Raw genomic sequence first — 25,110 nt, 5'->3', positions numbered from 1 at the left:
ATAAAGGAACAAGCTACTAAATTTGAACAGCTATTTACAAAGTAACGTTTAATTTATCTTTATAAAATGGTCTGTCTAGTCTTCGAATAAGACAAACAAATACGATAGAAATAATAGTTCTACTAATATATTGGGTGAAATTTTGAAAAAAAAACTCCGCCCGCCATCGCGGGCGGCCACCTGGTAGGGCGGTTGCTGTTGCGGTTGCGAAGCACAAGTACTGAAACCACGCCCACGCGCGGCCCAAACGCCCCGTCGCCGCCATTCGCCGTTAACAGCAACAAGTTCTCGATCCGCGTATTCGCCGATCAGATCCTCTCCTCCCTCACCCCCTTCAGCCTTCAAACTCTATCCGAGAACCATAACCACCCATCCGATCTAGCTCGCCATGGACTCGGATCAGGACTCCCTCTACGAATGGTTCGTCCTCGCCCCCTCCTTGTCCGACGACGACGAGCGTGCCATCGCGCTCTCCTCCGGCTGCACCACCCCCAATTCCTCCCGCGTCGTCTCCGGCACCGACTCCGGCTCCGACCCGGAGCCCGACCACGCCGCCGGATCCTCCATGTCCAAGCTCTTCCTCCCCTACGCCGCCGCCGACGACCCCGACGACGCCGAGGGCGTGTACGCGTTGTCGGACGCCGAGGACACGGACGCGACCCCGCCTCCATCCTCGCCGCTGCCCAGGCCGCTCTCGGGCCTCTTCCACCACACGATGGACGGGGACGTCGCCTACGCCGCCTTCGACCCTGTCCACCCCACCGCAGCGCCTCTGCGCGGCGGCGGCGGCCACCACGATGCCAAGCAGCCGGTTCCGGACCCCACCTTCTCCGCCTTCTTTGATGAGCCCGTCGTCGCGCTCGCCTCCACCAGGGGCCTCCTCTGCCTCCGCGGCGCCTATTCCGCCGCATACTACGTCGCCAACCCGGCCACCTTGGCCCGCGAGCGCCTCCCAGCCCCCGAACGCGACCACCGAGCCCAGGGCGACCCCGCCGTCGTCATCGTTTTCGACCTCGACCCCCGTGACGCTGACCCTGAGCGCGCTGACGGCAGCGGCAAGGGGTTTTACCGCCACTACCACATCGTCGTCGCGTTCCCCCTCGCCGAGGGCATTTACGCCTTCGAGTCCTTCTCGTCGAGGGCTTGGGCGTGGAGATTCGGCAGGGGGGTCGGCAGCGCCGAAGCCGTCCTGCCAAGCTCTGGGGTCGGCGCACTCGGCTGCGCCTTCTGGCGCACCACAATGGGCCCGTTCCTCTGCTACAACCCCTTCGCGCGCCGCGCGGAACTCGTCCCCGCGCCCGTCGAGGTGATGCAGTGGCCCTACTGGGAACTCGGCGAGATGGAGGGCACGCTCTGCGCCACGTGCATGGACGCCCGCGTCGAAGTCGTCGTCGTCCTCCGCCTCAACTTCGCGCGCCGCGCCACCTCCGGCGCCATCTCGTGGACTCTGGCTGGGTACTTCGAGGGCGGCTGCCTCAGGGGACGCCAAGACGTCACCCTGCTCCGCTCGCAGGGTAAGGCCGAGGTCGTCATGTGGGACCCCAGCTCCGAGACGGTGGTGGCCATGGACCTCGAGGGCCGCACTACACGCACCATCAGGTTCATCCCTGGCAGCGACTACTGCGACGATTTCATTCCCTACGTCAGCACGTTTACTGCCGTCTCTGGCTTTGGGTATAACACCGATTTCATCCACCTTTTCTCTGTTTTCCCCCGCAATGGATTGCGTTGGATCCCTTTGTTTAGATCTGTGTTGCTGTGCCATTTGCATTGATATTGATATCTTAATGCCAGCTTCCACTGATCTACTGGCACAATAATTTCTGTACTGCTTGTCATTTTGGATGAATAATTTTATATCAAGTTTTGCTGGATTGTTTGACATGTTAACAAGTTTAGTATGAATGGTTGCACCTCTGAGAATGATTGGTTTCTGCTGCCCTGGTCCTCTGGTCTGGGGGTGATGTGATTAATAGGTAAAGAGTCCAGTTAAAGCAAAACAATATCCGTGTTAACAATTTGGTACTTGCAGCACAACTAACTTTATTGTGGCAAACTGGATCATGTAATAACTGCGTGTGTGATTGCTAGTTTGGGACCTACAGTGGTAGGTACTGCTGCCGAATGAAACTGCAAGTATTCGACCCTTTAATAATTAGTGCTGACAATTTGTCTTGAAGTTGTAATCTACTGATAAGTTGACTCTGTTTGACCCACGATTTATTTTCATTCACATGCTGTGGCCCTTTCGGTGCTTTTCATATTTGGTTTCTTTGTTAGGTATACTGTTACCTGGCTTTATTATTTCTAGCTATACTAGTTTCTTGTTGATTTGATATAAGCTTGGTTGCACCTGAATATAGTTTGTTTTTGCTGTTCTGGGCATAATGCGTTTGTTACTTTGTTAGATGGAAAATTTTGGTTGCCCGGCTAGTTGCAATTGTCTGGATCATGTTTCTGTGGTTATCATAGCTTATTTTCAAAATGTAGATGTAATGTTGATCCATGTTTAGCTTTCACAAATATGTTGAGTTGTTGACTTTACTTTTTCTGTAGGTGTTTACTGTTACCTCTGTTATTAACTAGCAATTTAGACTACGATACGAACTAGTGCATTGTGCTAGCAGATTCATTCTAGGATTTTTTGTTCTTTTCTGAATTTGGTTGATATAGCTTCAGTTTTACATTTCACTGAGTAGTGTAACGAACTGTGGCAATTCAGTATCACGATATTCATATATATGTTGTTAATTACATGTTGGTGTCTAAAGCACATTTTTGCTGCGCATTGTTTTCCTACGTATTTTACATATCTTCTAGAGCAGCATATTGGCGGCTAATATCTTATTTCTTATTATCCAGCAAACGGGCTCATGCTGAGCGTTCGATTGTTGCTACAAATAAAGTGGGTGCTGAATTGGCTGTTGATGCCTAGGCATACTAGACTAGTGGTAACAGCTAAATCTGTAAGTATCGCTAACCTCTGGAAAAACACACACAAGTTCATGAATCTAATTCATCTGTGATCATATATTTTTTATTTGGATAATGACATGCCTTTCATCTGTGACATTAATTGTGTCATTTTTACGGTGGCTGCAGAAGGAAAGCAAGTTGCAGCATTTCTTTGAAGCGCAGATTCTTTTGTAGTGCCCCTCTAGCTGTGGGACAACCAGTGTATGCCTGTAAAGATTTTAGTATCAGCTGGTGTGTCAAACTGACAGTCGGTCCAGAACTGGTTTTTTTTACCATGGGTGGGACTTGAAACGTCCTTTTGCTTGGTTTTTGGAAGACAACAAGACCTCTTTGGTTCCTGAATGAAGTGCTGTCGTCTGCCTTCGTCTGGGATTCTGTCCAGCTATGGCTGCCATTGTTTTTTCCTTTCCTTTTTTTGAATATAATGGCAGGAGCTATGTCTTTCAATTAAGAAGAATATAATTAATCTAGTGTTAAGAAAAACCACACAAAGCTCATCCAGAGTTATCATTGCCGAGCTCACCACAAGGGACGAGAAGCTCTGACTCTCCAAGACAGGTTGCGCATGACCAAAGGAACTCGACGTTGCCTACAGCCAAACACCGACACACAAGGAGAAAGATTGTAGTGCGTCGTTCTTGCCATGCCTCGACACACCCCACACGAGATAGCTTCAATTCTCGTCACCAATGAGCTAGGAGCCACAACACCGAGCATTGGGAGTAAGCGGTCGCCTGAAGCGACAACAACAGGTCATTGTTGTCGAGCTCAAACCAAAGAACAGCTCCAACTTCCAATCTTGATCCTCTGCCTCGCCCCGGGCTTTTGCCTAACCTGTGAAACAATCAAGTCCACGAAGAAGGGGGTTCGCCTTATGTCATCGTTGCCAAGCCACCACCCCTGACGTAGCAGCTCTGACTTCATGTTGCAAGTGCCTACCTTCACTCGCATACCGGGCGTCGAGAAGCGAAATCATCAATCAAAGTCGATGTTGTTGCCGAGATGAACTTTAATAGCGTCGCCTTTAGGAATGGAGTGACGTCGAGGACGCCACCGTCGCTTGTCTGAGATGGACCGAGCTTTCGCCCATGGAAGACAATGCTGAGGAATGCGATGCCATAAACAGGGGAAGCGACGCCCTAGGACGTCACCGTTGTCGAGGCTTTCAGCCAACATGTCCCCAACACATCGTCAGGCCAATGCTCTGAGTCATAGCATGTTGTCTCCGCCGTTGTCGCTTCCCTAACATCCCACAAAAACCCTTCTAGAGGGGCATCGACACGCCGACTACCGTAGCAGCCGCATAGCTGCGTCGCCCACCACCCCCTCTAGTTGGGCACACGAAATCGGGAAACACCTTGCTCCATGCATGTCACACCCAGTTTTGGAAGGCAAACCGAATAAGGACCATGTACGTGCCAGAATTAGAAACTCACGTACATAGCGGTTACATAGTTGGACATCATCACACATTGCTCAAAATAATAGCGGAAATAGTACTTTATTACATCAAAATGTCCAAGACATCCATAGAGTCATTAACTTAAATCATAATCATAATTAAAGTGCAAATACGAAACGTAGTACGATAAGGCCTTCACAGGCAGCTCATAGGAGTTTTGCCACTAAACACAACTAGAATTCATCGAAGTCCTGAAACTCTTGGAAATCCTCCATGTTGCCTTCATCTTCTCCTGAGTACTGATTGCAATGGGACAACCTGGGGTTGGGTGGTTTTTAAAGCAAGGGTGAGGACACATCAACTTACTCAGTAAATGTCCCGTTTGGATAAAGTGTACTGGCTGTTTGTGAAGTTAAGTTCAAAGGAGTTGCTTTTAGTTGGTTAGGCATTTATTTCTAGTAGAAAGCTAAATTTTAGTAATAAACCCAAGTTATTACCCAAGTGGCACTCCCTCCAAGAGGAAATACCAAAGTACCATGAAATGTAGCCATCTTCATTAAGCATCATCCTAAAAGTATCCAAAGTTATTATAATCAAAGGATCTCCCAAGGCTGCTCATAACCACGAGCACGACTGATATACAAGTTTCTAACACTCTGTAGAGGTGACACACTTTATCCACGAGTCGTGGTCCCTTTTTTCTTCGGGTCGATCAAACCCTCAAACACTACAAAGGTGAGTCAGCAAGGTTTCACTACGTAGCCTTTACAAAGATTCCCCCTGGTATGTAGTTACTCGTTAAGTTTCGCCAGTCGTACAAACACAGTACTCCTCCCTAAGGTGGGTGACTAACAAAACCAAATCGAATGAACATCGGCACCCACCCTTAACAGAGCAAGCACTATGCCCCGGCCCCCATTGACAGCACGACGACAAAGCCAACCACACCCCAAGCTCACCCAATTAATCAGCTAAGGGCGTCACATTCCACCCTCATGGTTGTACTATTTTCCCGGGTGGTCATCCAATGAACAAGTCCTTACAGAGAGGTACTCAGGAAACAACCTAAGTCCCCTAAAGTATCACAAGTTCATCATCATAATCAAGATAGCATCTTCGTATCATAAATGTTCTCATCATGTTCATTGATTAAAGTAAAGCAATAACATTAAACTAACTGTTGGGGACTTGTTCTCAAATGCTATGAATTAAGAACAAGGCAACATAAAATGTTAAATGTTAATGTCCTTCGTCCGCTGAAGCATTATTTCCTCAAGGATTTAATGAACTTCGGACGAAGGTTAAAACGACACAATTCCGAAGGTTGAATTTTCATAATTAAATTCTCAAAGATTATATAAAATAATGTGAGATATAAAGCATTAAAGACAAGTAAACTATAAGCAAACAAGATCATTTACATATTATATAAACTTGATGTATTCAAATACAATATTAGATACATTTATACCTCTGCCTTGGCAAGGAATAATTCCCGAGTGATGCGATTGCAATTACAGGAATGTGTGAACAGTAAAGGAATATTGTTCACTATTTATAGGCACAAGACACAGCCTGTGAGGAATTACAATCATGCCCCTCATAAAAGTTTACAACAATGACTCAAACACTTGTGGACTAAAAGGTCATTCTACTTTTAAGTCGGTTTGCAATTCCGAAGCTTCATGAACAGCAACCTTCGGTCATCACGTGCAGACAGCTTCAGCCGAAGCTGTTTCTTCCTGCAGGACCTTCGGCGACGAAGCATGGTCCCAACAGTAGCCCCTTCGCGGTCCTAGATCGTTTTTCGTAACGAGCTTGATCCGTGAAAAAAGTCTCTTAGGCTTCAGGAAGCCGAAGGTCCGAAAAACACCTTCCCTGAGCTCGTTGTCGAGAAACGAATTCAGTTTCCGAGCGCGTAGCGGTCCCACCCTGCAGGGTTACTATTTGGTCTCTGCGGTCCACCGCGCAGCGGATGTAAGCAGCTGTTTTCCTGGTGTAAAAATCCTGACGATTCACCTTCTTACCTGCAGCACTATATAAACAGACGGGTAGGTGTGAAGTTACCACAGCATTCATTGCTATTGCACTGTTTTGCTGCCAAAATTTTTAACCATAGCCGAAGCTTGACTCTCGCAAGCAGACGAAGCTCCAGTTTTAAAGCCTACTTCGTCAGAAGAAAAAGCTTCGGAAGAAAAAGTTCTTTAGTTCCCAAGAAATTCAGAATTAAATGGCCAGAGTGCGCTCTACCGCTAGAGTTGAGCGTGAGGGAGGCGAAGCCGAAGGGGCGGAGACCGTTCCTATCTCCGAAGCGATGCAACGATCCAGACTGGTGACCTCGGAAGGAATCCGTACTACCGAGACAGAGCAGACTGCTGCCGAGACAGAAGAAGCTGTTGCCGAAGCAGAAGAAGGAAATATTGAGGAAGCTGATTCTGATGATGATTACCATATTGTCGTGCCAAGCAAGCCCAGCCACTTGGACTTCGGGAAGTCGACTGTCTCCAAGGCTGATTTCTCCAAGATGGTGAAGTCGGGTTATTTCAGTGAGAATGAGAAGAAGCTACTTCGCTTCGGGGGGGAAGAAACTACCCCGAAGCCAGAAAAAGATGAAATAGTTATTTTTAAGAGCTTTTTAAAAGCTGGATTAAGATTCCCCTTAAATAGGATGATATCTGATATGCTGCAAAGATTTGGTATCTACTTTCACCAGCTGACTCCCAATGCAATTGTCAGGCTCAGCGTCTATATCTGGGCTCTCCGAAGCCAGGCGGTGGAGCCATTTGCTAACAGCTTCTGTCGAGTTCATGAGTTGCATTACCAAACTAAGGCCAGAAAAGATGGATTGCATGAAAATTTTGGCTGCTATAATTTTGCTTATCGGAAAACCATGAAGTTTCCCGTGATCAGCTACCGAAGCAAATGGCCGGCAGGCTGGAAATCAGAATGGTTTTATGTCAAAGTTGATGAAGATAAAGAGAAGCTGGTTCAGAGCCCTCTTGAATTAATCTTCGGAGAAACAAGACCCCGATGCAAAATGGCAGTAGAAGGTCCAACTTGGGCTGCACTGGGCGAATTCAAAATTATAGCTGAACATATTGGCACTAGAGATTTAGTGCAAGAATTCCTGGCCTTCAGAGTTTTTCCAACGATGAAAGAGTGGACAATGACGAAGCTTAAAGGGGAAAAGAAAGAGGGGGAACTCGTCAGGCTACCTTATCATTATAAATTCAAGAAATATTTTAAAGTACCCTGCCAAGAATGGCTTGATACAATTGAAATAATGAGCAATGAAATTCTTGGGAACTACTCTAAAAAAGAGGACCAACTGATGACAGTGGCCTTCGGCACTCGGCCGAAACGATGGCTGAACAGAGTGCTTGATGCCATAGGATTTGAATACGCTGACTACGGTCGACTGGGCGGAGATGCCGGAGGCCCAAAGCGAAAAAGGATTGCCAGCGCTACTGACGAAGAGGTCGTCAAGGTAGCCAAAAAGAAAAAGAAAGATTATGAAAATCTTAGCGCTGAAGAGTTAAATCCTGAGCCGAAGGTGGCCACTTCAAGAAAGAGAAAAGGTGCATCCCCGGAGCCGGAAACGCCGGTCCGAGAAGAAGATATTCCTACTTCTCCTTCTGCTGTTGAAGTAGAAGAGATTATGAAGGTAATGACTGAACCCTTGCCTATCAGGCTAAGTCCACTGGCACTGGAACTGACGAAGTTTTTTCAGAAGGACAAGGCAGCTTCGGCAGCAGAAAGTCCTGCGAAGCCGAAAAAATGGAGAATTATTCAAGTAACAGATGTGATCCACCAGACGCCGCCACCGGCAACGGTGCCGAAAATTCCCTTTGCTGAAACTGTCGAAGCCGAAGCTACTGGGATGAAAACTACTGAAGCTGAAATCAGCGAAACCGAAGCTACCGGGGCCGAAGCCGGAAACGCCGAAGAGTCGAACCTGGAAACTACACTTGAGGTTATTGACAATATTCTCCTGAAAATGGCCGAAGAAGAAGCTACTGTGGCTGCAGTGAATACGGCAACTGAAAAGGGGAAAGAGCAAATTGGTGAAATTTCTGAAGGAGAAGATTTTAACTTTCAAGACCTACTTGGACAAGAGTTAACAGACGCTGAGAAAGAGGAGTTGAAAAAATATGCCATATCTTGCGGATATAAATCAGGCGCTATGCTATTTGGTGGGGTAAACGAAGGGAAACTAAGGTGCCTTCGGAACCGCACCGAGGCCAAAATTGTCAGAACCCTTTCCAAAAGCATTGGCTTGCCGAAGGTGGAAGCGGACTTGTGTCTTTATCAGCGACACCACATCGCCGGAAGCTTGCTTTATGCTAACTTCAAGGTAACGAATATTTTTGTTATTTTATTACTGTTATTATTAACTTTTGGGTCGTGTTCTAACGAAGATCATTTCGACAGAGCATATTATTAAGCAAGGTTCTGAAAATGCAACAAGATCTGGAGGAAGAGAAAAATAAAGCCGTCATTCAAGATTTGGCTGAAAAGGTTGAAAACTACGAAGCCAATCTGAAAAAGAAAGACTTCGCAATCCAAGATCTTGAAATCATGGTCAAAGAGCACGAAGGTGCATTAGAAAAGAAGGATTTTGTTATCCAGACCATGGAGGGCTCTTTGGCTGAAGTCCAAACTGAAAATGACAAATTAAAGAATGAATTGCTCCGTCAATCAAAAAAATTCGAGCAAGAAAAGAAATATTTTGAAACAAGCCTGAAAGCCGAAGTGGATAAATACTCAAATTTGCAGAAATCCTTTACAGAACTTCAGGAGAAATGCTTAAGCTTCGGCATCCGATGTGTGCAGCGGCTGAAGGACGTGTTTCACTCTGTCGGAGCTAGCTCTTCGAAATTTACACCTTCAGCTGAAAATCTGCCAAGAACATTAGAACATATTGAAGGCGAAGTTGATGCCCTTGACGAAGTTATTGGTGGGCACGCTGACTTCTGCGCCCTGGTATCTTCTCGGGGCACAGCTGCTGCTTTTTTGAAGGCTGGCTGCACACATGGAAACATCGTGAATAGACCAAACTTCAGCTTGTCAGCTTCAGATTTGTTAGATATCCCAAGCTTAGCCAGAAGCATTGGAAATAGATTCATGACCCAGATCTGGGTAAGTGGCGGGCGGAAAATGGCAGGCGACGAAGCTCGAAGCCATCTGAAGCCGGTAAGAAACTTATGTTTGTTACTTTTGCCTTCTCCTTTGAAATTTGTACCTTTCTTACTGTGCTGTTTGATATATACAGGATGACGAAGCTGAAGATTGACAATGCTGAAGTTTGACAAAACTGAAGACGAAGCCTTAGCTGAAGCTTAAAATTGCTTGTAATGCGCTTTCCTGCAAAAATTCTTGGAGAAACTCTTGTAATATAGATATGGAATAACTTATGTAAATTTGTACATACCTTGTAATATATTCTATCTCCTATAACCGCATCCAGTCTGCTTTGCTGTGGACGAAACTTCTCTTTTGAGCCGAAGGCGAAAAACACCTTCCCTTCTTTTCGTACACAACGAAGCATAGAAAATTTTTCCTTCGAATCTTTTCCTTATTTTCTGAAGCACCTGTCTTTTTTGTGTAGCATGATGATGACTCTACATATGTCTAAATGGATGTTTATGAATGCAAATGACATGATGATATGTTATGTGCAAATGAATATTAGGACACATGTTCAAAAAACCATAAGCACGGCCCTTCGTCCCCTCAAGAATGATAAAAATCTTTTTGCCGTTTACTTTTCGGCTTCACCGTTTACTTTTTGGTGTATCAGCGTTGACTTTTCGCTGTAAGCCTCCCTTAGGAGCTTCTTCGCCTTTTACTTTCAGCGGAATCAGCGTTTATTTTTCGCTGTAAGCCTCCCTTAGGAGCTTCTTCGCCTTTTACTTTCAGCGGAATCAGCGTTTATTTTTCGCTGTAAGCCTCCCTTAGGAGCTTCTTCGCCTTTTACTTTCAGCGGAATCAGCGTTTATTTTTCGTTGTAAGCTCTGCATTCCCTTAGGAACGACCTTTGAGCTTCTCCCTGTTTTCTTTTCTTTTTTCTTTGCACTCGAAGGTGCGTTCTCAGCTTTTACATTTACATTTTGGGGGATATCGCTCTTATAGAATTGAAATAAGGAAAAGAAAAATTACATGTTGTGGCCCCATTAAAAACCTTTCTCCCCCTTTGGAAAGGAAAAGGGTGCCACAAAAAAGAATATAAAAAATTACATCAAACTAAACATAATATCGCCGAAGCTCATCCGCATTCCACGATCTAGGAATGTCATTGTCGTCCATATCCTTCAATCTGTAGGAACCAGGTCTTGACGAAGATACTACCAAAAAGGGGCCTTCCCACTTTAGCTGTAATTTGCCTACTGTTTCAGGGTTAGCTACTCTTCGAAGTACCAAGTGTCCTGGTTCAATATTCTTTAGCTTGACCTTTCTATCACGCCATTTTATTGTTTCAGCTTGGTATTTATTGATGTTTTCCACAGCTTGAAGTCTAATCCCTTCAATAGCATCTTTTTCCACAAAGCAATCAACTTCGTTTTCGCCCTCTGCCGAAGCTACTGTCCTTATCGATCCTATTTTAGCCTCTTCTGGGGTTATTGCTTCGTCACCAAACAATAGTTTAAAGGGTGTAAAGCCTGTTGATCTTGAGATGGTTGTGTTATGACTCCACACCACTTTGATTAACTCGTCTGGCCACTTTCCCCTTGGCTGATTGAAGATTGACTTCATTATTCCTGTCATTATGATCCCATTGGCTCTTTCAACAAGTCCATTAGATTCTGGGTGTCGGACTGATGCAAAATGGATCTTCGTGCCGATTTGATTGCAAAATTCTCTGAAGGCTTCAGAATCAAACTGTGTCCCGTTATCCACAGTTATAGCCTTCGGCACTCCGAAGCGACAAACAATGTTTTGCCAGAAAAACTTTTGAATAGTAAACGAGGTTATTGTGGCTAAGGGCTTTGCCTCAATCCATTTGGAAAAATATTCCACTGCCACCACCACATATCTTAAGTTCCCTTGTGCAGGTGGTAATGGACCTAGCAAATCCAGACCCCACCTTTGCAATGGCCAAGTGGGCTGTATTAATTGAGTTAAAGACGAAGGTTGTTTTTGATCTCTTGCACATTTCTGACAACCTTCGCACTTTTGAACTAAATCCGCTGCATCCGAAGCTGCCTTTGGCCAATAAAATCCTTGGCGAAAAACTTTCCCAACCAAGGGCCTAGATCCAATGTGAGATCCACACAGACCTGCATGTATGTCCTTCATTAATTCTATACCTTCGGATCTGGATAAGCACTTGAGCAATGGGGAACAGACCCCGCGCTTGTATAACTCCCCTTCTATTATGACATATGGTCGAGCTCTTGCTTCTATTCTCCTGTTATAAGCTTCGTCGTCTGAAAGAAAATTACCCTGAAGGAAAGAGATGATTTCAGTTCTCCAATCTTCACTATAAACATGGGATATGTTGAGGATTGCTCTTTCAAGAAGCTCGACCGAAGGTGCTTTTATTGTTTCAAAAAATACTTCCGAAGGTATAGGCAGCCCCTGGGCTGCTGACTTAGCCAATAGATCAGCGTATTCATTTTCTCCACGAGGAATATTTTTGACAGAGAAACCTTCGAAGGAAGCCTCAATCCTTCGGACTGTATCTAGATACCTTTCAAGCTTCGGGTCTCTTGCTTTGTAACTTTTGTCAATATGACCAGAAATAACTTGAGAATCAGTTTTAAGAATGGCCCTTCTGATTCCCATTGCCTTTAATTTCCAAAGACCCAAAAGCAGAGCTTCATACTCGGCGATGTTATTTGTGCAACTAAAATCAAGTCTTGCCACATAACAAGTTTTAACTTTGGAAGGTGAAACCAACATAGCAGCCGCTCCTGCTCCGAAGGTTCCCCAAGACCCATCGCAAAACACTGTCCATGCTTCGGCGTCTTTATTTGTTTCTTCCTCCTGAGCTCCTGCGTCCAATCAGCAATGAAGTCTGCTAATGCCTGGGACTGAATCGAAGATCTATGAACATAATCAATACAAAATTCATTGAGCTCTGTAGCCCATTTTCCAATCCTTCCAGTAGCTTCTCGGTTCCTCATAATATCCTTCAGAGGTTGTGAAGAAGGAACAATTATGTTGTAAGCTTGAAAATAGTGCCGAAGCTTTCTGGAGGCCATCAAGACAGCATACAGTACCTTCTCCAACTCTGTATAATTTTTCTTTGATAAACTAAGAACCTCGGATACAAAATATATTGGGGCCTGCCTCTTAACCTGGCCTTCAAGCTTCTCCTGAACAAGTGCTGCACTTACCGCTGAGTGCGAAGCTGCCACATATAATAACAAAGGAGCCCCTAGCGTAGGTGGAGTTAATGTTGTTAGATCTATCAAATACTGCTTCAGTTCTTCGAAGGCCTTCTGCTGGAGTGGTCCCCATTGAAAGACTTCAGCTGTCTTCAGCACTTCGAAGAATGGTAAGTTTCTCTCTGCTGATCTAGATATGAATCTGTTGAGAGATGCTAGCCTTCCTGTCAATCTTTGAGCCCCCTTTTTTGTACTTGGTGGCTCCATTCGAAGTATAGCTTCGATTTTACTTGGGTTGGCCTCAATTCCCTTTGTTGAAACTAAGCAACCGAGAAATTTCCCCTTCTTTACCCCGAAGACACATTTTTCTGGATTCAGCTTTAGACCAGCCTGTCTAAAGTTAGCGAAGGTCTCCTGTAAATCAGCAATGTGGTTATCCTGCTTCGTGCTTTTTACAATGATATCATCAACATAAGTTAGTACATTCCTGCCTATCTGAGAATGGAGAACCTTTGCTGTCATTCTGCTGAAACTTCCTCCAGCATTTTTAAGCCCCTCAGGCATCCGAAGGTAGCAATATGTCCCACTAGGGGTTATGAAGCTGATTTTTGGTTCATCTTCCTTCTTCATCCATATTTGATGATAGCCTGAATAGCAATCCAGCAAACTCATGAGCTCTGATGAAGCTGCTGCATCAACTAAGGAATCTATCCTTGGCAATGGAAACTCGTCCTTCGGACAGGCTTTATTAACATCAGTAAAATCGATACACATTCTCCATTTACCATTGGCCTTCTTTACCATAACAGTGTTAGCCAACCATTCTGGATATTTTACCTCTCTAATAACTCCGGCACTGAGGAGTCTTTTCACTTCATTTCGAGCACCTTCGGCCTTGTCATCAGACATCTTCCGAAGCCTCTGTTTCCTGGGTCTGAAGGATGGATCAACATTGAGCGAGTGCTCAATAACATCCCTGTTAACTCCGCAAAGATCATTAGCTGACCAAGCAAAAACATCTTTATTGTTAAACAAAAACCTTATCAAGGTTTTCTCCTGCTCTTCGGACAATTGAGATCCCAATAGCACCTTCTGCTCTGCTATATCCTTACATAAGAGCATGGGTTTCGGCTGGTCAGCCGAAGCAGCTTTTTCCCTTCTGAACTTGTATTGCTCACAAGCTTCAGTTCCATCTATATTATGGATTGCTTTTGAGTCTGTCCAATTTCCTTTGGCCCTTCTGGCAGCTTCTTGACTTCCATGAATAGCAATGGGCCCTTGGTCCGAAGGTATCTTCATGCAAAGATAAGCTGGATGCAGAATTGCTTCGAAGGCATTAAGAGTACCACGACCAATGATTGCATTGTAAGGGTACTCCATGTCAACGATATCAAACATAATTTGTTCAGTTCTTGTGTTGTTGATGAATCCGAAGGCCACTGACATTGAGATTTTGCCGACTGCTACAATCTGCCTTCCTCCGAAGCCACAAAGGGGATGTGTGGCATCAAGAATTTTATCTTCGGGCTCTTGCATCTGTCTGAAGGCTTTAGCAAATATGATGTCAGCTGCACTGCCTGTATCAACCAAAACATTGTGGACCAGAAATCCTTTGATAACACAAGAGATAACCATAGCATCATTGTTTGGGTAATCCTTGAGTTGAAGATCCTCTTGGGAGAAGGTAATAGGAATGTGAGACCATCTTGACTTGATGAAGGGTCCTTGCACCCCGACATGCTGTACCCTTCTCTGTGCTTCCTTCTTCTGCTTCTTGTTGGCTGGTTCTGAACATGAACCGCCTGTTATCGGGAGTACCAGCTTCGGAACCGAAGCAGCTCCAGCTTGAATATTGAACGAAGCCATCAGCTCAGAAAAAGTGGTAGTGAGTTCACCGACGGTGGGCGCCAATGTTGGGGACTTGTTCTCAAATGCTATGAATTAAGAACAAGGCAACATAAAATGTTAAATGTTAATGTCCTTCGTCCGCTGAAGCATTATTTCCTCAAGGATTTAATGAACTTCGGACGAAGGTTAAAACGACACAATTACGAAGGTTGAATTTTCATAATTAAATTCTCAAAGATTATATAAAATAATGTGAGATATAAAGCATTAAAGACAAGTAAACTATAAGCAAACAAGATCATTTACATATTATATAAACTTGATGTATTCAAATACAATATTAGATACATTTATACCTCTACCTTGGCAAGGAATAATTCCCGAGTGATGCGATTGCAATTACAGGAATGCGTGAACAGTAAAGGAATACTGTTCACTATTTATAGGCACAAGACACAGCCTATGAGGAATTACAATCATACCCCTCATTAAAGTTTACAACAATGACTCAAACACTTGTGGACTAAAAGGTCATTCTACTTTTAAGTCGGTTTGCAATTCCGAAGCTTCATGAACAGCAACCTTCGGTCATCACGTGCAGACAGCTTCAGCCGAAGCTGTTTCTTCCTGCAGGACCTTCGGCGACGAAGCATGGTCCCAACACTAACCATAGTAACCCAAAAGATAATCAAGGAAAAAGTAATTAGAAAGCTAGTAAATCCTTAGGTTGATCATGGTATGCGAGAAAGTGAATTATAAAGTAAATAAGACATAATTGGTCAGAGGACACTTGCCTTCACCAGGTTGCTGCTCAGGGAAGTCTCCTGCAACACACTCAGAAACCTTGAATTGCTCGTTATCTACACAAAGCAATCATTCATTCAACACATTTGGGAAATGACAAAAGAATAGTACACCAAACATATGCAACAGAGTGAACACAAGTTTAATAGAAAAGTATAATAACAAAAGTGAACTCTAGGTTCTAGGGTAGATCAATATACCTAGAGGTCTGTTGTTCTCTAAATATTGCCTATCTCAATAGATTACATTACTTAACTACATCTACCTTAATGAATTACTTACTTAACTAAAGTTATTCTAGAGATGAGATCATATATTACATGAGACTAATTTCACAAAGTTAACCACTTAACTATTCATTAGTGTTTCCCTTTTATTCTCCCATTAATAAACATCTTAACACTTTAAATTAACCTAGAGTCTAGCTATAAAATTAAGACATGCAAACAATGAGTGATTATAATTTAAACTGATAGAGAATAACATTATGAACATTTTGCAATTTGAACAACCCAATTTAGAGTTCATATGCAAAAGATATGAAATACAAAAGTTTTGGAATTCAAAAACACTAAATTATACCTATTTCTGTGATTAAAATAAAGACTAGGGGATTTTCTGCAAGAAACCAGGGGCCTGAGCGCAAGAAACATGACTTCGGGTTATATTTATAGGAAACTAGGGGTCTCTTTTACAAAACAGCCAGCCGAAGGGGTATCGAGCGCCCTCGGCCGTTGGATCTCGGATCAACGACCGAGATTAGACCCGAGCGCGCGCGCGAGCGCTGACAAGTGAGCCAGGGAGATCACCGGCTCGGGGGCGAGGCGGGCTGACCGACCGGGCCCAGCGGCAAGGGCGCCGGTGAGGGGATGGATCCGAGCAGCCGGATCCCGAGCGGACGATTAGGATTAGATCTAATCTATTTAAATCTGGGCTGCCTGATATCAGGCAGACGCCTGAGACCCCATGGCAAGACTGAGCAGGGTTGCCCTGGCTGCCAGCGGCGGCGCTGCCTGACTCCGTGGCGGAGCTCCGCCGGAGGCGAGGGCGCGGGCACGCCAGGGGTTCTGGGGCGCTGGGAAGGGCTTCGGTAGGTTCGGGGGGGGGGGGGGGGGCGTACGACACCGGCGCAAAAGCACTGGAGGGTGGCAGTCCGTGGCGAGGTGGCTCGGCGGCGGCGCAGCTCAACTCCGGCGAGCGATTGCGCACACACAAGGGCAGGAAATGGGAAATTAGGGGCAAGGGGAGGTTGGTTACCTCGAGAGAGGACTTCGGGACCTTTGAACGGCGGTAGGGACGTGGTGAGGCCTCGGGTCGACTGTGGCGGGACTCTGGCTGCACGGTGGAGGTCCAGTGAGCGCGGGCAGAGAGAAATAGAGGGGGAAGTGGCGTACCGAGGGGCGTCCTGGGTTGCTGGCGTTGGGGCAAAGCTTATCGGGGCAACAAACACGGCGGGGACTCGACGGCGGTCGCGGAACAAGTCCGAGACCACGACGGACGGAGGTGGGGCTCCTCTAGTGCGCGTGTGATGCGAGGCAGGTGATGAGCTTCTGTGAGTGCGTGAGCGAGGGATGAGGGCGTGCGAGTGGGGTGCGGGCAGTTAGAAATGGTCGAGGGGGGGGGGGGCGGCCCGCAGCGTGCGTCGTGGGCTCGGAGTCGACGGCGTGTGCGCGGGTGGTTGGGGGGACGGTTCTGACGGGGGGGGGGTCCACAGGCCAGCGAGAGAGGGTGCGTGAACGGGCGGGGCCCGCTGCGCAGAGAGAGGACGGGGTGCGCGCGCGAGGGAGAACGATGCCGACAGGATGGCCCCACCGGGAAGAGGGAGAGAGGAAGTGGGGATGCGTGGGCGCGGGTTGGCACCGACAAGCGAGGCCCACCTGTCAGGGGGAGGGTGAGCACGCGGGGTTGGGCCGAACTAGGCTGAAATGTTTTTTCCTTTTTTCCTTTGAATTTATAATTCCTTTTCTTTTTATTTTCTCTATTGAATTCAAATCAAATCATACCATAAATTCAAATTCAAATATTTCAAGCATGTGCATCAACCAAAAACTAAGTTTAATCTCAACATGATGCAAACATTCATATCTCCCCTAGGTTTTAATATTCCAAAGAAAATAATACATCTATCACATAATTAACCCAAAATTCTATTAAAGAGAAGAAATTTTATACCCCCAAATTCAGGGTGTTACAAACCTATCCCCCTTAAAAAGAATCTCACCCTCGAGATTCAGGGTTGCTGGGTTGATAAACAAAGAGTTTGGGATACTTGGCTTTCAGATCGTCTTCTCTTTCTCAGGTTGCTTCTTCCTCTTAATAATGTTCCCATTTGACTTTGCACATTCTGATGGTGTTCCTTCGAGTGACTCTGTCCGCTGTCTCCAGAATCTGAGTTGGCTTCTCGATATATGTTAAATCTTCTTGGACTTCGAGATCCTCGGTTGGCAACTACTCTTCTGGCACTCACAAACACTTCTTCATCTAAGACACATGGAACACATCACGCACTGCTGACAGACTTTCGGGTAGGCTGAGTTGATATGCCACTTCTCCACGTCTTGCTTGAATCTGGTACGGTCCGATATATCGAGGTGCTAGCCTGCCCTTGACTCCGAACCTTTTGACTCCTCTGATTGGTGACACCTTCATGTAAACATAATCTCCCACTTCAAAACTCAGTTCTCTTCTTCTTGTGTCGACATAACTTCGCTGTCTAGACTGTGTTGTCTTTAGATTCTCTCGAACCATTCTGATATTCTCCTCGGCTTCAAGCAAAATATCTGGACCGAACACCTACCTTTCACCAAGTTGGTCCCAATGCAATGGAGTTCGACAATTCCTCCCATAGAGTGCTTGGAATGGTGACATCTTCAAACTAGCCTGATAGATGTTGTTGTAGGATAATTCTGCATAAGGTAGCCTTTTATCCCAACCTGACTTGTCCTGCAAAGCACAAGCCCTCAATATGTCTTCTAGCATTTGGTTGGTTCTCTCAGTCTGACCATCTATCTGAGGTGATAAGCTGAACTAAACTTCAAGTGCGTGCCTAAAGCTTCTTGTAGCTGCTGCCAAAAGTGAGAAGTGAACTGGGTTCCCTAGTCGGACACTATCTTCTTTGGAACACCATGCAAGCATACAATCCGGGACATGTATAACTCTGCCAACACGACACTATTGTAGCTGGTCTTGACTTGGTATGAAATGAGCCACCTTTGTTAAGCGGTCCACTACTACCCAGATGGAGTCATAACCGGCTCGAGTGCGAGGCAAACTAACTATAAAGTCCATCCCAATCTCATCCCATTTCCATTGAGGAATCAGCAATGGCTGCAACAAACCTACGGGCCTTTGATGCTTCGCCTTAATTCTCTGACAACTGTCGCATATGGCAACATACTCTGCGATCTCCCTTTTCATATTGTACCATCATAATCTTTTCTTTAGGTCTTGGTACATTTTCTCACTGCCAGGTTGTATGGCATAAGCTATCTCATGAGCTTCTTTGAGAATCAGCTCCTGAATCGATTTGATGTCGGGAACGCACAACCTATCTTTGAACCATACTATTCCTTCCGCGTCTTCCTGGTGAGAGCACCTAGAGGGGGGGGGGGTGAATAGGTGATCCTGTAAAACTTAAAACTTAATGCCACCAAAAACTTGATTAGGAGTTAGCACAATAAAGCCAAGTGGCTAGAGAGGAGTTCTTGCAAGACACGATAACCACAAGAAGATCAATCATAGATAGACACAGTGGTTTATCCCGTGGTTCGGCCAAGTTCAACACTTGCCTACTCCACGTTGTGGCGTCCCAACGGACGAGGGTTGCAATCAACCCCTCTCAAGCGGTCCAAAGACCCACTTGAATACCACGGTGTTTTGCTTTGTTTACTATATCCCGCTTGCGAGGAATCTCCACAACTTGGAGCCTCTCGCCCTTACAATTTGATGTTCACAAAGAAGCATGGAAGTAAGGGAGGGATGAGCAACGCACACAAGACACAAAATCAGAGCGACAATACGCACACAAGTCACAACACGAGCTCTCAACACAACTCAAAGAGTCCTCTACTCAAATGGAGCTCTAGTTGCTATCACAAAGAATCGAATGCGCGGAATTGAAGTCTTGGTGCTTAGGAATGCTTAGAGAATGCTTGGTGTGCTCCTCCATGCGCCTAGGGGTCCCTTTTATAGCCCCAAGGCAGCTAGGAGCCGTTGAGAGCATTCCAGGAAGGCAATTCTTGCCTTCTGTCGCCTGGCGCACCGGACAGTCCGGTACACCACTGGACACTGTCCGGTGCGGATTTCTTTCCTTCTTTGGCGAAGCCGACCGTTGGAGATTCAGAGCCGTTGGCGCACCGAACACTGTCCGGTGCACACCAGACAGTCCGGTGCCCCCTTCTGACCGTTGGCTCTCCCACGCGTCGCGCGCGGATTACGCGGCCGACCGTTGGCCCGACCGACTGTTGGCTCACCGGACAGTCCGGTGCACCACCGGACAGTCCAGTGAATTATAGCCGTACACCGCCGTCGAAGTCCCGAGAGCAGCCAGTTGACAGACGCCAGCCTGGCGCACCGGACACTGTCCGGTGCACCACCGGACAGTCCGGTGCACCCAGACCGAGCAGCCTTTTGGCTGTACACAGCCAACTTCTCCATAATTGTTTCTCCTGTTTCTAGCACTTAGACACAATACATTAGTCTTCAAAACAATGTACTAAGTCTAGAAACATACCTTTAATCTTGATGTGCACTTCTTGAGTCCTTTGGCACAATTTAACACTTAGGCACTTGTGTTGGACACTTAATCACCAAAATACTTAGAAATGGCCCAAGGGCACATTTCCCTTTCAATCTCCCCCTTTTTGGTGATTTATGCCAACCCAACAAAAAGCAACTAAAAGAAGTACAACATCAATGCAAATGAAAAAACAAATTTGTTTTGATAAAATTTGGCATATTTGGATCATCCTTTGCCACCACTTGGTTTTGTTTTTGGAAATCAAACTCAATTTCCTATCTCTAAGTCAAACACACTTGTTCAGACATAAAGAGAGTTGTTCAAGGACAAATTGATCAAAGATTTCAAAAACTCCCCCTATTTCCCATAATCAAATATTCTCCCCACAAGAGATCAACTTTTGACAAAAAAAAGACATTTAGAAGTTTGACAACTCAAAAAGTCCTACTATTTTCAAAATTCTCAAGTGGTAGCTGATCCATTTATTGCTTTGGCCCTTAATTTCTCCCCCTTTGGCATCAAGCACCAAAACGTGATCATTTTTGGCCCTTGAACCCCATTGCCTCACCAAAATCTTCAATTAAGAATAAAAAGGCAATAAGAGTATGGAGATGAACTTGGAATAAGTTACCCTCTCATCGGAGTGCAGTGGAAGTCTTGCATGGTCCAAGTCCACCTTTTCCCTTTCAAACCTCCTTTGAGACTAAATTAAGAAAACTCAAGCACATGGTTAGTCTCAAAGGGTCAAGTTGTAGCACATCTCCCCCTAAATATGTGCATCGCTTGCACATGGACTTATGAGGTCCGGGGAGTGCTTGTACAACTTGAGCACCATACATAAACAACAAAATGCATAAGGAACATGATCAAGGCATAAAACACATGTATGCTATAAATCAATCCAGGTTCCGCGAATCTAAGACATTTAGCTCACTACGCAGCCTGCAAAAGGTCGACTCATCTAAAGGCTTGGTAAAGATATCGGCTAGCTGGTTCTCGGTGCTAACATAAAACACTTCAATATCTCCCTTTTGCTGGTGGTCTCTCAAAAAGTGATGCCGGATGTCTATGTGCTTTGTGCGGCTGTGTTCAACAGGATTGTCCGCCATGCGGATAGCACTCTCATTATCACATAGGAGTGGGACTTTGCTCAGATTGTAGCCAAAGTCCCTGAGGGTTTGCCTCATCCAAAGTAGTTGCGCGCAACACTGTCCTGCGGCAATATACTCGGCCTCAGCGGTGGATAGGGCAACGGAAGTTTGTTTCTTAGAGCTCCATGACACCAGGGACCTTCCTAAGAATTGGCACGTTCCTGATGTACTCTTCCTATCGACCTTACATCCAGCATAATCGGAGTCTGAATATCCAATCAAGTCAAAGGTAGACCCCTTTGGATACCAGATCCCGAAGCAAGGCGTAGCGACTAAATATCTAAGAATTCGCTTCACGGCCACTAAGTGACATTCCCTTGGATCGGATTGAAATCTAGCACACATGCATACGCTAAGCATAATATCCGGTCTACTAGCACATAAATAAAGTAAAGACCCTATCATAGACCGGTATGCCTTTTGATCAACGGACTTACCTCCTTTGTTGAGGTCGGTGTGTCCGTCGGTTCCCATTGGAGTCTTTGCGGGCTTGGCGTCCTTCATCCCAAACCGCTTGATCAAGTCTTGCGTGTACTTTGTTTGGGAGATGAAGGTCCCATCCTTGAGTTGCTTCACTTGGAACCCAAGGAAATAGCTTAACTCGCCCATAATCGACATCTCAAACTTTTGAGTCATCACCCTGCTAAACTCTTCACAAGACTTTTGGTTAGTAGAACCAAATATTATGTCATCGACATAAATTTGGCACACAAAAAGATCACCATCACAAGTCTTAGTGAATAACGTTGGATCGGCTTTCCCAACCTTGAAAGCATTAGCAATTAAAAAGTCTCTAAGGCATTTATACCATGCTCTTGGGGCTTGCTTAAGTTCATAGAGCGCCTTAGAGAGCTTACACACGTGGTCGGGGTACCGTTCATCCTCAAAGCCAGGGGGTTGCTCCACGTACACCTCCTCCTTGATTGGCCCGTTGAGGAAAGCGCTCTTCACATCCATTTGGAACAACCTGAAAGAATGGTGAGTAGCATAGGCCAACAATATGCGAATTGACTCTAGCCTAGCCACAGGAGCAAAAGTCTCCTCAAAGTCCAAATCTGCGACTTGGGCATAACCTTTTGCCACAAGTCGTGCCTTGTTCCTTGTCACCACCCCGTGCTCGTCTTATTTGTTGCGGAACACCCACTTGGTTCCCACAACGTTTTGCTTGGGACGAGGCACCAGTGTCCAAACTTCATTTCTCTTGAAGTTGTTGAGCTCCTCTTGCATGGCCAACACCCAGTCCGGATCTAGCAAGGCCTCTTCTACCCTGAAAGGCTCAATAGAAGAGACAAAGGAGTAATGCTCACAAAAATTAACTAATCTAGAATGAGTAGTTACTCCCTTGCTTATATCACCCAATATTTGGTCGACGGGATGATTCCTTTGAATCGTCGCTCGAACTTGGGTTGGAGGTGCCGGTTGTGCTTCTTCCTCCATTACATGATCATCTTGTGCTCCCCCTTGATCACACGCCTCCTCTTGATGAACCTGTTCATCGTCTTGAGTTGGGGAATGCACCATTGTTGTGGAAGAAGGTTGATCTTGCTCCTTTTGTTCCTGTGGTCATACATCACCAATCGCCATGGTACGTATTGCGGCCGTCGGAACTTCTTCTTCATCTACATCATCAAGATCAACAACTTGCTCTCTTGGAGAGCCATTAGTCTCATCAAATACAATGTCGCTAGAGACTTCAACCAAACCCGATGATTTGTTGAAGACCCTATACGCCTTTGTAGTTGAATCATAACCTAATAAAAACCCTTCTACAGCTTTGGGAGCAAACTTAGAATTTCTACCTTTTTTCACTAGAATATAACATTTGCTCCCAAATACACGAAAGTAAGACACATTGGGTTTGTTACCGGTTAGAAGCTCATACGAAGTTTTCTTGAGGAGGCAATGAAGATACACCCGGTTTATGGCGTGGCAAGCCGTGTTCACGGCTTCCGACCAAAACCGCTCGGGCGTCTTGAACTCTCCAAGCATCGTCGTCGCCATGTCTATGAGCGTCCTGTTCTTCCTCTCTACCACACCGTTTTGCTGTGGTGTGTAGGGAGCGGAGAACTCGTGCTTGATCCCTTCCTCCTCAAGGTACTCCTTCACTTGAAGATTCTTGAACTCGGACCCGTTGTCGCTCCTTATCTTCTTCACCTTGAGCTCAAACTCATTTTGAGCTCTCCTTAGGAAGCTCTTGAGGGTCCCTTGGGTTTCAGACTTGTCCTGCAAAAAGAATACCCAAGTGAAGCGGGAAAAATCATCAACTATAACAAGACCATACTTACTTCCTCCTATGCTTAGATAGGCGACGGGTCCGAAGAGATCCATATGAAGCAACTCCAGAGGTCTTGATGTGGTCATCACATTTTTGGTATGATGAGAGCTTCCCACCTGTTTGCCTGCTTGACAAGCTGCACAAGGTGTATCTTTTTCAAAAGTAACATTTGTTAGACCTATTACGTGTTCACCCTTTAGAAGCTTGTGAAGGTTCTTCATTCCCACATGTGCTAAACGGCGATGCCACAGCCAGCCCATGCTAGTCTTAGCAATTAAGCATGCATCTAGACCGGCCTCCTCTTTTGCAAAATCAACTAAATAAAGTTTGCCGTCTAGTACACCCTTAAAGGCTAATGAACCATCACTTCTTCTAAAGACACACACATCTACATTTGTGAATAAGCAATTATATCCCATGTTACAAAGTTGACTCACAGACAACAAGTTATATCCAAGCGACTCAACTAAGAATACATTAGAAATAGAGTGCTCGGATAAAATAGCAATTTTTCTTAGTCATTTCACCTTGCCTTGGTTCCCATCATCGAATATGATTGAATCTTGGGAATCCTTGTTCTTGACGTAAGAAGAGAACATCTTCTTCTCCCCCGTCATGTGGTTTGTGCATCCGCTGTCGATAATACAGCTTGATCCCCCGGATGCATAAACTTGCAAGGCAAATTTAGGCTTGGGTCTTAGGTACCCAACTCTTGTTGGGTCCTACAAGGTTAGTGACAATTGTCTTAGGGACCCAAATGCAAGTTTTATCTCCCTTGCATCTTGCCCCTAACTTCCTAGCAATCACCTTCTTATCCTTTCTACAAATAGTGAAGGAAGCATTGCAAGTATGAAAAATTGTAGAAGATTCATAGTTTACTTTCCTAGGAACATGAACAACATTTCTTCTAGACATAGCATTTTTCCTAGCCAAATTTCTATCATGCATAATAGAAGAACTAGAAGCAATCATGGCATGAGAATTAAAAGCATCATAACTTCTATAAACATTCCTAGAATGTCTCCTATCATGATACATGAAGGCATGGTTCTTTTGAGCACTACTAGCCATAGGTGCCTTCCCTTTCTCCTTGGCGGAGATGGAAGCCTTATGGCTTGTTAAGTTTTTGACTTCCCTCTTGAAGCCAAGACCATCCTTAATTGATGGGTGTCTACCAATCGTGTAGGCATCCCTTGCAAATTTCAGTTTGTCAAATTCACTCTTGCTAGTCTTAAGTTGGGCATTAAGACTAGCCACTTCATCATTCAAATTAGAAATTGAAACTACATGTTCACTACAAGCATCAACATTAAAATCTTTACACCTATTGCAAATTGCAACATGTTCTACACAAGATGTTGATTTATTAGCTATTTCTAACTTAGCATTCAAATCATCATTTATGCTCTTTAAGCTAGAAATAGAGTCATGGCATGTAGACAATTCACAAGAAAGCATTTCATTCCTTTTAATTTCTAAAGCAAGGGATTTTTGTGCCTCTACAAACTTATCATGTTCTTCATACAAAAGATCCTCTTGCTTTTCTAATAACCTATTCTTATCATTCAATGCATCAATTAATTCAT

General features: G+C 45.2%; 1 protein-coding gene across 1 annotated transcript; it reads left to right on the top strand.

Moving 5' to 3' along the window:
* Window positions 1-258: 258 nt before the first annotated feature.
* LOC100272995 (uncharacterized) lies at window positions 259-3,330 on the top strand. The gene is made up of 3 exons (NM_001147446.2): window positions 259-1,674; window positions 2,863-2,966; window positions 3,103-3,330. The coding sequence occupies exons 1-2, from the start codon at window positions 389-391 to the stop codon at window positions 2,933-2,935; spliced, it is 1,359 nt and encodes a 452-aa protein (NP_001140918.1). The 5' UTR covers window positions 259-388; the 3' UTR covers window positions 2,936-2,966; window positions 3,103-3,330.
* The last annotated feature ends 21,780 nt before the right edge of the window (window positions 3,331-25,110 follow it).

Source organism: Zea mays, chromosome 1 (genome assembly GCF_902167145.1).
Source record: "Zea mays cultivar B73 chromosome 1, Zm-B73-REFERENCE-NAM-5.0, whole genome shotgun sequence".
Taxonomy (NCBI): domain Eukaryota; kingdom Viridiplantae; phylum Streptophyta; class Magnoliopsida; order Poales; family Poaceae; genus Zea; species Zea mays.
Note: the sequence above shows the minus strand (reverse complement) of the source record. Positions and strands in the feature narration are given on the sequence as shown.

Excerpts from the sequence above, each read along its gene's own strand:
- LOC100272995 (NM_001147446.2), top strand. The coding sequence starts at position 389 with ATGGACTCGGATCAGGACTCCCTCTACGAATGGTTCGTCCTCGCCCCC. Across the intron at positions 1,675-2,862 it reads ACTGCCGTCTCTGGCTTTGG|CAAACGGGCTCATGCTGAGC; the intron begins GTATAACACCGA and ends CTTATTATCCAG.